The 13938-nt window shown below is 39.7% G+C and overlaps 2 protein-coding genes across 5 annotated transcripts in view; one reads left to right on the forward strand and one right to left on the reverse strand.

Moving 5' to 3' along the window:
• Positions 1-1039: 1039 nt before the first annotated feature.
• On the reverse strand, positions 1040-3018 carry LOC110963117 (cytochrome c-b). Its single transcript, XM_022211315.2, has 3 exons — positions 2862-3018; positions 1704-1877; positions 1040-1609 (listed from the first exon to the last, which is right to left on the reverse strand). Exons 2-3 carry the CDS (start codon positions 1873-1875, stop codon positions 1464-1466), a joined length of 318 nt encoding a protein of 105 aa, XP_022067007.1. The 5' UTR covers positions 1876-1877; positions 2862-3018; the 3' UTR covers positions 1040-1463.
• A 5908-nt stretch (positions 3019-8926) lies between these two features.
• Positions 8927-13938, forward strand: part of osbpl6 (oxysterol binding protein-like 6) — a 55195-nt gene continuing 50183 nt past the window's right edge. For all 4 annotated transcript variants that reach the window (XM_022211310.2, XM_022211311.2, XM_051959051.1 and 1 more), the window contains exon 1: positions 8927-9220. The gene's annotated coding sequence lies outside the window, so the exon portion shown is untranslated. The remainder of the gene's footprint in view (positions 9221-13938) is intronic.

A 13938-nucleotide genomic window follows, 5' to 3' on the forward strand; every position in this document is an offset into this window, starting at 1 on the left:
GGCTACAAATGTAGCTCACAGCACACCTCTGATGGGTCTTAGTTGGTGTCTGCTACCATGGACGACTCTTGTGCAATTATTTCTTTCACTTGAAGCCTTCTGGGTTGGAAAAGTTAATATATATTACTTACTACCAGCTTTTATCATTCGTGATCTAAGAAATGCACCAATCAATGTGCAGTCTTCTACAACTTATATAAGTAACAGATTCAAAATATGCAGCAGTTATTTAAATATCAGCTCCCGATTTAAAAAGGCTCAACAAATGCACTGATTTCACTAAAGGCGAGAAGGTACTCACCTGAAAAAGACAAATGTACAGTTCCTTTAAAAAGCAAACGTCCCCTTTGGGAGTTTTTCCATTTGTGTTGCTTGCAAACATGAATCTTGGTCCATTTGATTTAGCATTTTTTTAAAAGTTTCACAAAAAAATAGACTCACGTCAAAGTGAAAACAGATTTTTCACAAACTAATGTCAATATACAATAGCATAAGCATTTACAAAATGGGGTAAAATCAGAGGGTAAAGATGTGCACAGCTGATTGCAACCTCTCCACACAGGCTGAGCTAAAATTGCAAAATATATCAAATACTGACTTGAAAGGAGCAAATACTTAAACAATCATGTATTTCACATTTTATACTTTTTGTTATGCAAGATTTCTTGGTAGAAATCTGCTTTCATTTTGACATGATAGTCTTTTTGTAAATTCTTGCCAGAAAGCAAAGTTATATTGATCATGATTTAATGTTGAAAAACAACCAAAGGGGAAAATATCCAGGGGAGTATTAAAATAAATGTAACATTAGAGCACCACATCATATATGTATTATTCCATTCCACAGTTTAGGTAATGATCTTTTAAATGCATTACAAAATGTACTATCATATTTTCCAAATTATATATTAGAATATATCACTTTTTTGTCAAATCTCTCAGCCAAAACTGTTTAATAGAAACATTCTATACTAATTAAATAATATTAATGACAATATATTCATTTCTAGAGACATATTAAATCAAGCAAGCTCTAAAACAATTTTTAGTGTCAATTTTATTCAACTTCTAAATTCAAAAATGACAAAAGATGATTGAGGTATCAAAGCAGACAAGGCATATTCATTCTTGGGATAATTAAGACATCTCAATTGTAAACCAAGAAACACAGAAAAAACAGTTGATGACAGCTAACAAACAGAGCTTTCAGTCCCTACATTCTGCATGCACAGTATATTGATCAATAATTTAGGATAGAAAAGGAACCTGTTAAAACCAGGACATGTTATTTACTCCACCACAAGGGGGTGAGCAATATCAGAAACAGAGATTCAGGTGACAAGAGTGGCAACTTATCTTGCCAACACCACTCCAATGAGTTCCTGTTCTGGCTTTTGTTAAATCAAGTCCTGGTCTCTTGAGCAGTTTGTCAAGAAACAAAAATGACACCGAAGAAGAATTCTTTATGAAGTGGCAGACTTGAGATATGCTATGAGGTCGGCTCGTTCATTCTTCTTTTTGATCCCCGCGAAGATCATCTTTGTACCTGGAATGTATTTCTTGGGGTTCTCCAAATAAACCATCAGGGTGTCCTCACTCCAAATGATGCCTGCAATACACGTGAACAAACACAGCGGAGAATTATATCAAACAACGTGACTTGTGAGACTTTTTAAATCCTACAAACACACACAAACATTTACCTTTGCTTTTGTTGGCATCAGTATAAGAGTAGCCCTCTGCTTGGCCTGTTTTCCGTCCAAACAAACCCCAAAGGTTAGGTCCAACCTTATGCTTTCCACCATCCTCCACAGTGTGACACTGGGCACACTTCTGGACAAAAGCCTTCTTGCCTTTAGCAATGTCTGCTGGCATTTCTAGAAGACAGAAAATACATACAGCTTTATTCCATTTTCAAGAATTATCTGGGTACATTTCAGAACTTCTCTGATCCTGCTCTACCTCTGAGACAGTTAGATCTCCAGTTAATCAACCCAAGGGAGATCAGCAGTTCCGATGCTTTAATAGTCTTCCTCGTTCGATTAAATATTCCTCTTCCACTGAGAAAAATCAAAGACGTGCATGTTTTCTAAGGCTTCTGGCTCTGCTTTCAGTGGTGCTAACATTTTAATATTTTAATTTAGCAATAGGTGTTAGAGGTGATCCTTTTTTGTTTCGTTTGTTACATTATATATGTACAGTTTAACACATTCATTTTACAAGCCTTTATCCTGTTTTCTGTCACGTTTTGGCACATAATTGTGCTGTTGTCTGTCTTATCACATACACAGCACTCTAGACGACTCTGATAGTTTTGAAACGTGCTGTATATATACTTAAAATGGATAAATAAAGTCACTCAATACATTATTTCTGATTTTAACAAAAAAAAATCCTTCATTCGCCACTAGGGGAGCTTCACTTCCCAGTGGCGCAACTGGCATGCGCAGTATTACAAAAGTTTTGTAACAGTTTCTAAGATAAAATGAAAGCGGCATGTGTAGACTTATCTTTACTATCTCTGTGACACCAAGAATATCAACAAAAACAACTAAGAATACACTTTAATATAAGGCGTCAAGCTGCGATCAAATAGATAAAAATTAAGTTTAAGCAAGACTCTAGGTTGTGTAATATAGTATGAAAAAAGTTACGTAGTAACTGTTCTATAGTAAATGTGCCTAAATGTATTATATTTTTTCAACAGGAACGGAGTTTCAACCGGATACAGGCGAACACCGGCACTGGCCCACGTTGCACATGTGAGGAACCGGCACAGACGCATGTAAGTCGCACAGAAACATGTAATTTTTTAAAAGAACGACGAGAAAAGTTGTTAATTTTCAAGAGTAGCGTCTTACCTTCTCTTTATTTTGTATTCAACCGCCTAAATGTAACTTAAAGCTCCCTGGTTTTGTCCTCTTTGCCTCCCGGCTCCGTTAAAGGCGTTTCACTAGAACTCGGCTTCCTTCCACTGAAGTCACTCTGGCGGGACGTCATCAGTCATGTGACCTCTTGCAACATCCGCGTCACGACACGAGCTCCTTTCAATGAGTGACAGCGTGAGTTGCGCAATGTGAAAGTGACTGCTTTCTAATATCATTTTAACTCACATCAGAAGAAATATACGGTTTTCAAACTGGCGTCCAACTTCCTTGAGAATGAAATCTTTCCAATAAATAATTAAAATACAAGCTACAATAACTGGGACTGGTTCTCTAATAGATAAAAGCAAAATATCCAATGTCAAACTGCTGAGAGCTAGAGGAGAAAAGGTATTGTCAACTTATAGTCTCATTTAAATTATTGCCTGCCCACATGCTTTCTCTGATCTCTGCCCACACAGAATTCACACAATCCTCTGCTGTCCTACAATAGAAAGCCTGATAATAAGTACTGATAAGGGGGTATTCTGACAAGGACAAGCTGTGAGTCAGAGGAAGGCTTAAATAAGAGCAGGTCAGAGTTCAGGCCAGGGAATGAAATCTGATAGCCTATCATTTTTCAGCTAGACACAGACAGATGGGAAGAGTTAATGGTTACCTTTGCCCTTTGGCATCCTCTCAGTTTACTACTGCATGTAAAGCATTCTCCATAAACCCCACCGTGTGTGTGTGTGTGTGTGTGTGTGTGTGTGTGTGTGTGTGTGTGTGTGTGTGTGTGTGTGTGTGTGTGTGTGTGTGTTTATCTATACTGGTGGGGACTTGGTGGGGACTTCAACCTGACTATGTGCTATATAGGTGGGGACTCGTGTCACGGTGGGGACCAAAAATGAGTTCCCCACGGGGGGAAACAGTGTTTTCTTGGCCATGTTGTTGTTACTGAAAAAAGTAAAAGTGCAAAAACGTTTCTTTAGGGTTAGGCATTGTTTTGGTGTTGGTTAAGGTTAAGGTTAGGGTAAGGGTTAGGGGCTAGATATGAATGGGAGTCAATGGTAAGTCCCCACGGGGATATAAGAACCAGACATGTGTGTGTGTGTGTGTGTGTGTGTGTGTGTGTGTGTGTGTGTGTGTGTGTGTGTGTGTGTGTGTGTGTGTGTGTGTGTGTCTGGAGGGCCCCAGTTTCCAAAATACTGGCACCAAAGCACCAAACGCTAAGAACACCAAGGCATTGCAGGAAGAGATCCACCGCTCCACCTGAATGGTTTAAAATACTCAACAAACATGTATATGAAGTCTTTAACAGTTTTATGGTCACCCTCTCACATCCCCAGGGTGCAGGATTTGCTGCTGATTGCTCTGTGGCTGCTTCTGTATTTGAGGAATATTTCATCTATGGTGGACATTATACTCATATATCCACTATATGCATTCATCATACCTGTTACAACCAGCTGTTGTAACCCTTGGTGACTAACCAGTGTGTTTTCTTATGAAGGTTGGTCTTACTGACAGGCCTAAATCTGTTCTCAGAGTTGCTAATTTGTATTTTGGCCTAAATATCAGGTTAGATTATTGTACTTGATAGTAAAATTACAGCGTTTCATCTAAACTAATATACAGTAAAGAGGTTCTGTTAGCATGCAATGAGAGATTCTCTACACACATAACCTGACAGTGGTAGGTTTTTTTATGGTTATGTTAAGTTTCAGCAACTCTCCACATTGAAGCCCTAACTCTGTTCACCTAATAACCTTTGACCCCGACGTCCATCCAGAGAAGGTTATTTGGGTCTTCACACTTTAGCTTATGGATGCTTGACTTCTTTCTGTTTTACTAGCCAGGTAGCAGTCATGGAAACCAGTACATAGATCCTGTTGTTATACAGAGGAATAATACACACTTTTCCTTTTCTTTCTATCTCCCGTCTCTCCCTGCAAAAATGTGCTTTGCCATAGATGTGTGTCTTATTTCCTGTGCCTACACCCTTGTGGAACTGGTTTCGTGTGGGAATCGAAACTGAACTTAGCAGCACTTATTCCTCGGGGCTCTTCCTTAACCTTCTCATGTAGCACATTTGGATAACAAATTCTGCAATAACGAATAAATGTAAAAGCAGAAACGCCCATATTTAAAAATTAAAACCGGACAAGTAAATTGGCCCAACTTGTACACCGGAAGACATTAGCTCACTGATACATTCATATCTAAATATTGTGTACGTCTGCTGATATTAACTATAAGCAGTAGCAGTGTCCCAGTCTGTATGTGTCTTGGATACGATTCTTTTAACCAAAAAATTGAAGTCATTTAGCCTAGCCGCGCTAGACGACCCACGGCAACGAATTTAATTCTCTGCCAGGGTGGATCTAGTTACCCTCCATAAGGCTCGAGGCTGGATGCTCCTAAAACTGGCCGGACGAATCACCATGAAGTGTAGAGTCAGAAGGCAGGCGTAACGAAGTGACAACAGAGGCGCGACGATTCTGACAGAAACAACCGGCGCACAATAAACAGTTATCTTTCGACTCGGCTTTGGCCACAGCCCTTAAAGATTTGAAGCTAAAATTCAACTTGAAAGATAAACAAAGGACGGCACTGAAGTGTTTCATTGAGAAGAAAGACGTATTTGCACTTATGCCGACGGGATATGGCAAATCCTTAATATACCAGTTGGCTCCGCGGCTCCACTGGTTGGGAAGCTAATGGAACTTAGCCACAATCCGCCGGTGCTCTAGGAACTACGTCAGCCTATTCATTGCGTTGATTGGTTGTATACCTACCCAACTGCTGCAGAGGGATTTGATAGACAATCTTTTAGCCCGCCTCCCTCCCTGTCAAGCGTGCCTAGACCCTTGTGCCTTCAGAACATGGGTCTAGCGCGGCTAGGCTAGGAGTCATTATCACAGCATTTGAAAATATAATGTTTATTTTAGATAATGTAAGTCAATATTGATGGTGTCGACCTCAAAAATCTGCTATCAGTCAAAGTTTTCTGATAGTACTTGTAAGTCAAAATTTCCAAACTCTGTCATTGTAATGAGTAGCTTTCAGGAACAAATGCATATAATTGTGTCTTCACACTTTCCTGCAAAAGACTCTCAATGAAACTTTCTTGAATAACTAAAGATTCAAAAAAGCAAACAATTCATGCTGCAGATTGGCACTTTTCAAATCTCAAAAAGAACATCATTAGATTATTTTCAATGACCTGTTACGTCAACACTGAAATTATATTTTTAACATCTGGTTTTGAAACTAAAATGATTCTGTAAAATAAATAGCTTGAAAATTCTAATGACTTTCATGCGATCATGAATGACTTTCATGTCATGACATCGAAAAATAAAGGGTAGAGAACATTTCATGCCATAGAAAACACTCAAGCGCCTTCAACTGTATTGGATTACAGTACTTCAGTTACTTTCCACCATTGGGGCTGACTAATGCCTGTCTGCTGCCCATTAGCTATAGAAATGGGATGGTGAGAGATGTTGCCAGGCAACCATACAGTCTAGGTACAGTACAAAACAAAAAGGTAAGAGCAGAGAGAGCTGGGTGATGTTCTTTTCTGTTTTACAGTATAGGAATCATTCATGTTTAATCAATCGTTTTAACATTGGCTTTATCAAATAGTCTGCCTGCAGCTGCCCAATTGCTCCATTTTTGACCCGACAGCTTCCACTGATACTTGATGATGCCTGGAGTGAGGACTGTCATATAGTATGTCAAAACAGAGTGTTGTAGCAATCAGTGATGATCTGCCAAAAAAAAAAAAATTATCCAGCTTATATGCATGTGTTGTGGAAATTCTACAGAAGCTAAATTCCCTAATAGCAAGTGTCCATCAGAGCTGTTAATTTCTGCAAACCAACTTATGCCTTCAATGCCAAAGGTATAAAGTGACACTCAGTCTTATCCCTATAAGACTGAGTGTTTGTCTCTCACATCCCTCCAGGTCAAGCGAAGGCAGTGGGAGTCCGTCTGTTATGGTTTTAACTGTTCAACTAAAGAGACACTCCAAGGCCACAAAACTATTTGTGTGGACCTTCAGAAGACAACATAAGGCCTCCTGTGCACTCCAAGACGTCAGGGTCAAGATGACCTTCCTGAACACAAACATCAGTGAATGAGAGACAAAGCCTTCACGTGAGAAATCCCATGGTCAGTATAGGAAACCAGTGAATTATAGAATTCACATCACAACATGTTCTGTCTGATCATTTTTATCTGGGTTGAACAGTCATAAAGAAACCATCTCTTTTGCATTTATCCTCAGGCTGTGTCTGCATTATTTTATCTGCTCTGTGCCCTACATTGTAACCAATCCAGGTTGAAATCGCTTTAAAGGACCACTTCAATTCACTGAAATGTTATTAATATCTTTTGTCATTGTGTGGTTATTTGAAGACATGAAAATGTTGAAACTACTTATCTTCCATAATTTCTCTGTTTTTGTTTTACCAAAATGTAAAGTATTTCTTTTTGACAAAAGTTCCGGTAAAAATGTGTCATCAGGATATATTGCGTTCAGATGGAGCCATCAATTCTGTATGTAATTATGGTTTATTTGTGGTTTTGTATATTGTGGTAATGAGGTTAATGTTTATATAACTGAGTCAAGTTGGGAGCTCTGCTTGAATTCCTAAAAGCAGAAGAGCAGAACATAAAAATGCTTGCGCGTTGTTTTAATGGTGTGCTTTCTACTGTGTGTGTGTGTGCTTAAATATCAAAACCATAGTGTGTGTTGACATGAGTGTCGGTAAGAAAAACATTAGCCCCAGGACCAATTGTGGTGTTTGAAATGTAGTCACAAATTCTGTGGTTGATTGCTGTTTATTTTGTCTTCTGCATACTTTAGTAATGCTGTTAATGTTTGTAGAACTGTGCCAAGTTTGGAGCCTTGTTTGAATTCCTAAAAGCAGAAGAGAAAAAAGAAGAAAAAAATTCATGTGTTTATCTTCTTGAATGTCTCAAGTTGTTTTTGAAATCAAAATAAAGGGGATTGTTTGACAGTGACTGTAAAAAGTGCTTTTGTAATGGTTCATCTAATTATTTCAGTTGTTGTGTTGTATCTTCTGCTGTGATTATTTGAAAACATTGAATTATTGACACTTCTTATCTTCCTTAAATTCTCAAAGGGTTTTTGTTTTTGTTGTTGTTTTGATTTTTTGTTTTATGTAATATAATGTATAACATTTTGAAAAGAGTTCCTGCAAGAAAGTGTTCTAATGAAAAATTGTGTTTGAGATGGAATCATCAATTCAGTGTTTGGGTATTCTTTTTTTCTTCTTCTTCTATGTGTTATAGTAATGGAATTAATGGTTATAGAGCTGTGCCAAGAAGGTGGGAGGCCAGTTTAAATCCCAAAAAAGGAGAAAGGGTTGGAAAAAGCTAACATTTTTAATGATTCACTCAATTATTTCAGTTGCTCTGTTGCATTTTCCTTTATGTGGTTATATTTTTAAGTATTGACACTAAATTTGTTGTTGTTTTGGTTGTTGTTTTTGTTTGTTTTTATCAAAATATGATGTGCTCTTATTTCAAATGATGTTTAAAGTGACAGTGCAGTGCTGGTATTAAGACAGTCATTAACCCGAGGCAACAGTAAATAAATAAGTCTTAACTGTACTCAGTTAAGAATTGAGGCATTGAAATGAGTCTGTGAATTGTTCCAGAGAACAAATTTTCACACTCAACTTAAAATCTTAAAACCCGAGATTGGTTGGGCTTGCATTTTAGATTTCTTCTAGTTATTTGGGATAAGGAGTAGCAAATAAATATAATAATCAGATAATGTCTAATATCAGATTATTATATTTCTATTATGTATATGTTATCTTTATGTTGTTGCTATTATTGTTGTTGTTATTGTTTTTATTGTCATTATTATGAACAATACGTTCATGAACATTTTTTTTAGTCGCATCTTGTTCCTGTAAATTACTCTCTTCCGGCTCCGGGCCCTGCTGAGCTCCATGTCCGGGTTTTGTGCGCAGCCTCAGTGCGCCGCTCTTTGATCCACTCCGGCGATTTGTTCCCGCTCAAAGCCGATCTTGCTGCAGGGAGGAGCGAGCGGAGTGCAGTTGAGCTGAGCCGAGCATCAGCCCCGCATTCAAGGAAACGGGCAAACACAGCACTTTTTCCTCCACTTTCCATAATGTTCTAACCTCCGTGGTGGACGAGTCTCCGCCGAGAAGAAATCAGCATCTTCCATGTGGATTCATATGGACGCAGCTGGTCTCTGAGCTGCTGGGAATCTGAGCCCAGTCAAGGAAGACCCCCTCAATTGTTTCCTGCGCCAAGAACTGTAAAGACATGGTCATCACAGCGCATCTGTGGTAAGGAAATCTGCTTTATTTTATTCTGGGGCAGCCTTAAATCCAGCGTTGGTTAATTAGAGAGAACTTACAGCCTCCTATCAGCTGATTCAGGGTTTGCAGCTGCTGCTTTGCTTCTCTATTTAGCCTCTCAGACTGAGACCCCAGCATCCCATCCTTTTGTATTTGCATCCTGAATGAATCACCGAGGACCAGTCAGACATGACCACCTCGCCACTGCTGACTGAGCTAGCTGCTGCTAGTCAGGCACCCTAATCCTCCAAACATCCCAACATCCAGCAGCATCCAAGCTCCAGCATCCACAAAACATGCATCCTCCAGTGGAGTCATAAAGCAGTCAGGCAGCCAACTCTGTCACCGACTGCGTCACTGACATTTTCACCTTTTTAACTGAGCTGCAAGGTTTCCCCCCTACAGTCCCACTGGATCACTGTCTCATGATCCACAGGGGTATTAGTGAGGCAGCATGATCTCCACTCATAATCTCCTCCTCATCAGTGGGCTGTCGGTGCTGGAAAGCCAACTAATTGAAAGTTATCCAACTTCAGTCACTCACAGAGCCGCTCCACAACACCACTCAGCCTCCTGTGTGTGTTTTTTTTTCTACTGAAGGTCAGCCAGTGACTTTGCAGTTGTTTAAAATAGCCTCGAATCACATAAATTAAAGAGCAGCAGAGGAGACCGGAGAGCTCAATGGCATCTGTAGTTTGTAGCTGACATGCTTTCCTGAATGGATGTCACTTTGATCAGCAGTGATTATTGATTCCCTGATAGATGGCGGCCTGAAGAACCCTCCTGCTGAAGGTGTCCCCGTCCCATTTAAGATGGGATCTTTGCAGAGCTTATGTGCATTTTTGGGGAGAATGCCAAAGCTCGGCTCACTTTGATTAGCAAAATAATGGATTCAGTCATTAATATTTAGCAAAACAGACACAGTAAAAGCTGCATTTTACTTTGTAAATGAGCTGACACGTTCACACACAAAGTTAATTGTGAAATAAAGCAGCAGCCAGACTACAAAGCTCATGTATAGTTGCAGATGATTGGACTCTAACCAGAATTTCACCTGTTTATTTTGCTCTAATCTCTGTTTTTCTGGTTTTGGTGCATTTCCTGAGAGCATGGGATCACTCAAAATACATGGACTCAGTTGTAAACATGAGATCTGATTTTCATTTCCAACCCCGAAATGATACTTTACGCTTATTAATTTGCAGAATATCAGGAAGTTTCCCTCACAAATGCTCTTCTGCCAGCCAACAAAGTGAGCCAAACAATCTGCTGCCTCGACATGAACACTGCAGGGAGACAGTAACAAGTTAACACATCCTGGTTTAGAAGTGGCAGCAGCAGAGAGGATCTTAACAAGAATTCAACTTGCAGTTTCCGACACACAAGTTTTACCGATATGGGCACAAGTCAGACAGAGCCTTAAAAGTATTGCAGCGTGTGATTCCCGGCTCTACCTAGATGATGTAATATGTGCAGCGCGGGATAAACTGGCTCTGTCCAGTTGGTGTTGTTACAAAGAAAAAAAATGGCAGGCCTGTTTTAAAGAGATGTGCTGCTCTCTTCTCCCAGATGTCACACAAGCCGTACATCCATTTAGCTGCGTCGTACACTCAGATAAAAGGTCAAAATCGATCGATATGCATTATTCGCCAGTTGTAAATTCAGACTATACTTGTCCTCCAAGACCCTGTAATATAATATAAGGACATGAGTCTGCTTTTGTTTGCCCACTTTAATTATGCAACAGAGGGGAGCAACTTGGTTCACTGTTAGAGTGCTGGTCAATAATGTGATATTGTGTTCCTTGGATGTGGTGACAACACAAACATAAACGTCTTTCCAGCCCCATTACAGCGCAGTTCCCATCATGCTTCATCGTATTACATGCTTGTGTTGAGTGATGCCATTAACGTCTGTGCTGCTTTATGTTTAATGAGCATTAAGAGCAGCAAACATACAAAGTGTTTTCCAATTGTCTTCTGATTTTCACTTGTTCTTTTGGCCTTTTCAGTCCTGGACCTATCTGGTGTCTTAAGTCTGAAGTTTATTCTCTTCATCCCTCCCAGACCTCACTAGACTGTGGGATTACTGCGGCCCTCTCTGGATAGCTCTGCTGTGCTCTTTTTGGTTTGACCCACGTCAGAACAGATGATTGTCACGTCTTTATTTGCCATACTCTATTGATCCCTGAAGGAGATATTTGGCTTATTATGAAGGTCACAGCAACAAACAGCCCTGGAGCCTGTAGGAATGTAGCACCTTGTCCATGAAGCACATTGTTGTAATTCCAGGTGCCTGAAGTCTGTTGTATTTTTATTCACTCTGTGACAGTTAGAGAAACTTAGAGAAGAAGAATATTCCACCAGTAGCATATTTTTTTATGATCCCTAAGTACTATACTGCGTTCTCAGCCTTATCGGACCATAAATAGTGCTCACTAAACCTCACCCATTAATAGAACTCCACAGAGAACTTCTCAAAAATTGACATCAACATCCTGTCTCTGGGGTTTTGCGCTTAAGCAGCACAAATATTATGGACTACCAACCCATTACCATTTAGCAAACTCTTTAGCACCATTTTAATATACCACCGGTGGAATCTTTGGCACATCTAGCAGTCTAAAGTGCTAGAGTGTTTTTCATTCTCTCAATTGATGCTTTAATACAGAGGGAGACTTTTTTTGAAACTATTTGCTGAGCTGTTAGAGCAATAACTACTAAACTAAACCAAATGATCTGCAGTGAGTTCAACAAATTATTAAAAAGCTTCTTTAAAGCTAATAATTTACTCTTATATGGATGACCACTCTGTAAGTTGTGTATATGTTACAAATACACTCCTGTTGTATACCACAAATAGTCTGTGTTTCATTTCCACTCAGTCATTACAGTTGTTTACTCAGCTTTTCAAAAGTGTCTCCAGAGTGCAAATTAATGAAGCTTGTGTGAATCTTAAATCTCAAAATGTTCCTGACATTAATTTCACAGTATCTCTCCATCTCCATCTCTGTGACACTTTTCATCATTGCTTCTGAATGAGAAACTCTCCTTGCATTTGTTTGCTGATCTCAAGCATGAAATGAGACAAACAGAACTTGGTGTTGTGTGAGGGAAGTGAAAGCAGTTTTATTTTTTGCTTATGAAGACGTTTTATGGATGTGGCGCCATGCAACTTGGTAGCTGAGAACAGTTTTGAGGAAATAAGACAAAACGCGGTCCGGTTTCCATGAAGAATTCTTTGTTGTGTGTCATGCATCAGCGCAAACAAAGAGGTTACGTTAGCCTCAACTGTACAACCACTAACTAACCACTTGCCTAAAATTGTGCAGGTTCCCCCCCTGTTGTCCAAACAGCTCCATAAACACAGGCCGTCCGGAGGTGTCCTGTGGTGTTTGGCTCTGGGACTTTGGCGGCGGATCCTTTGGGTCCTGTGGGTTGTGGGACGTGGCTCTGCCTTGTTCTGCTGTGTCCCACAGTTGGTTGATTCGATTGAGATCTATGGAAGTTGGAGGCTGGCCGGAGCTCTTGCTCGTGTTCCTCGAGCTTTTTGTGAGCAGTTTTTGTGGTGCAGCAGGGCGCATTGTTCTGCTGAACAGGAGGCCACTGGCTTTGGGGGCTGCCGTTGCCATGTTTGGTGTGTTTGGTCTGGAACAATGTGTAGGTGGTTGGTACATGTAAATGTAGCGTCCACACGAATACCAGGAAACAAGGTTTCGTAGCAAAACAATGTTTTCACTTCACCTGTCAATGGGTTTCATGTTGGGGCTGCTTCGTCCATGTGTAAATGTAAAAGTGGAGCTTTTTACGTGCATGAGATTCCACTTTTTTATGGACTTAGATGCCATCACTAGGCATACAATATCCACTGGGTAGTATTCTGGATAACTTTAGTATTGAATAAAAATTGTAATTTGTCACACAGGCCATCAGAATTTAACAGCATGTTAGTGCATTTTGTTATAAAATAGTCACATTTTCCAGTCTAAGTGGAAAAAAATCTAGATTCACACCCCAATACTGCAGAATATAAAGGTGAGAGGGACTTAGCATGTCTTTTAAACAGACAACATGAAAAGCATAATCTAGCTATTGGTACTCAGTATTGGTAAAAACTGAGTGTAGTACATAGTTTTACTTTGTTCAAACAGTAACGGTAAAGTTGGATTCCATTACTCTCTGTAAGGGTCATGGATGTGTTGCATATATTTCCTACAGTCTTTTGCTGTATCACATAACTGGTTTTGCAATGCTGCTCATTTGTTTTCAAACACTACCCTTCCCCAAACTCTCTCAGTAGCTCTTGCAACACTAACCCAGGCTTGAACACAGACGTAGGGAGACGACAACAACAGTTTGAGATCATTAATAATTTTATTGCTCACCCTTCTTTCCCAGAAATGAGCTCCCTGTTCACTTTGAAGTATTATCACTTCTACTTTAGACCTAATTAAGACTTATTTCTATTACGGATCAACTGGATTTGTTCTAAATCATGTGGATGTTCATGTCAGGTAGTGAAAGATGTGTTGCTTGGATGATTCAGAGTCATCTCAGAAGTCAATGTGTTCATTATGTTTAAGTTGGTGACATTTCAGTGCATTTTGCGGCATCCAGAAAATGTCAACAGAAGGGTCGTCTCCTCGGACTGTTACATACTAGTGCCATTGTTGCTGTACATAACTGAAGGATGCTCTTTGTCTAGTA

The sequence above is a fragment of the Acanthochromis polyacanthus genome, chromosome 14, assembly GCF_021347895.1.
Source record: "Acanthochromis polyacanthus isolate Apoly-LR-REF ecotype Palm Island chromosome 14, KAUST_Apoly_ChrSc, whole genome shotgun sequence".
NCBI lineage: Eukaryota > Metazoa > Chordata > Actinopteri > Pomacentridae > Acanthochromis > Acanthochromis polyacanthus.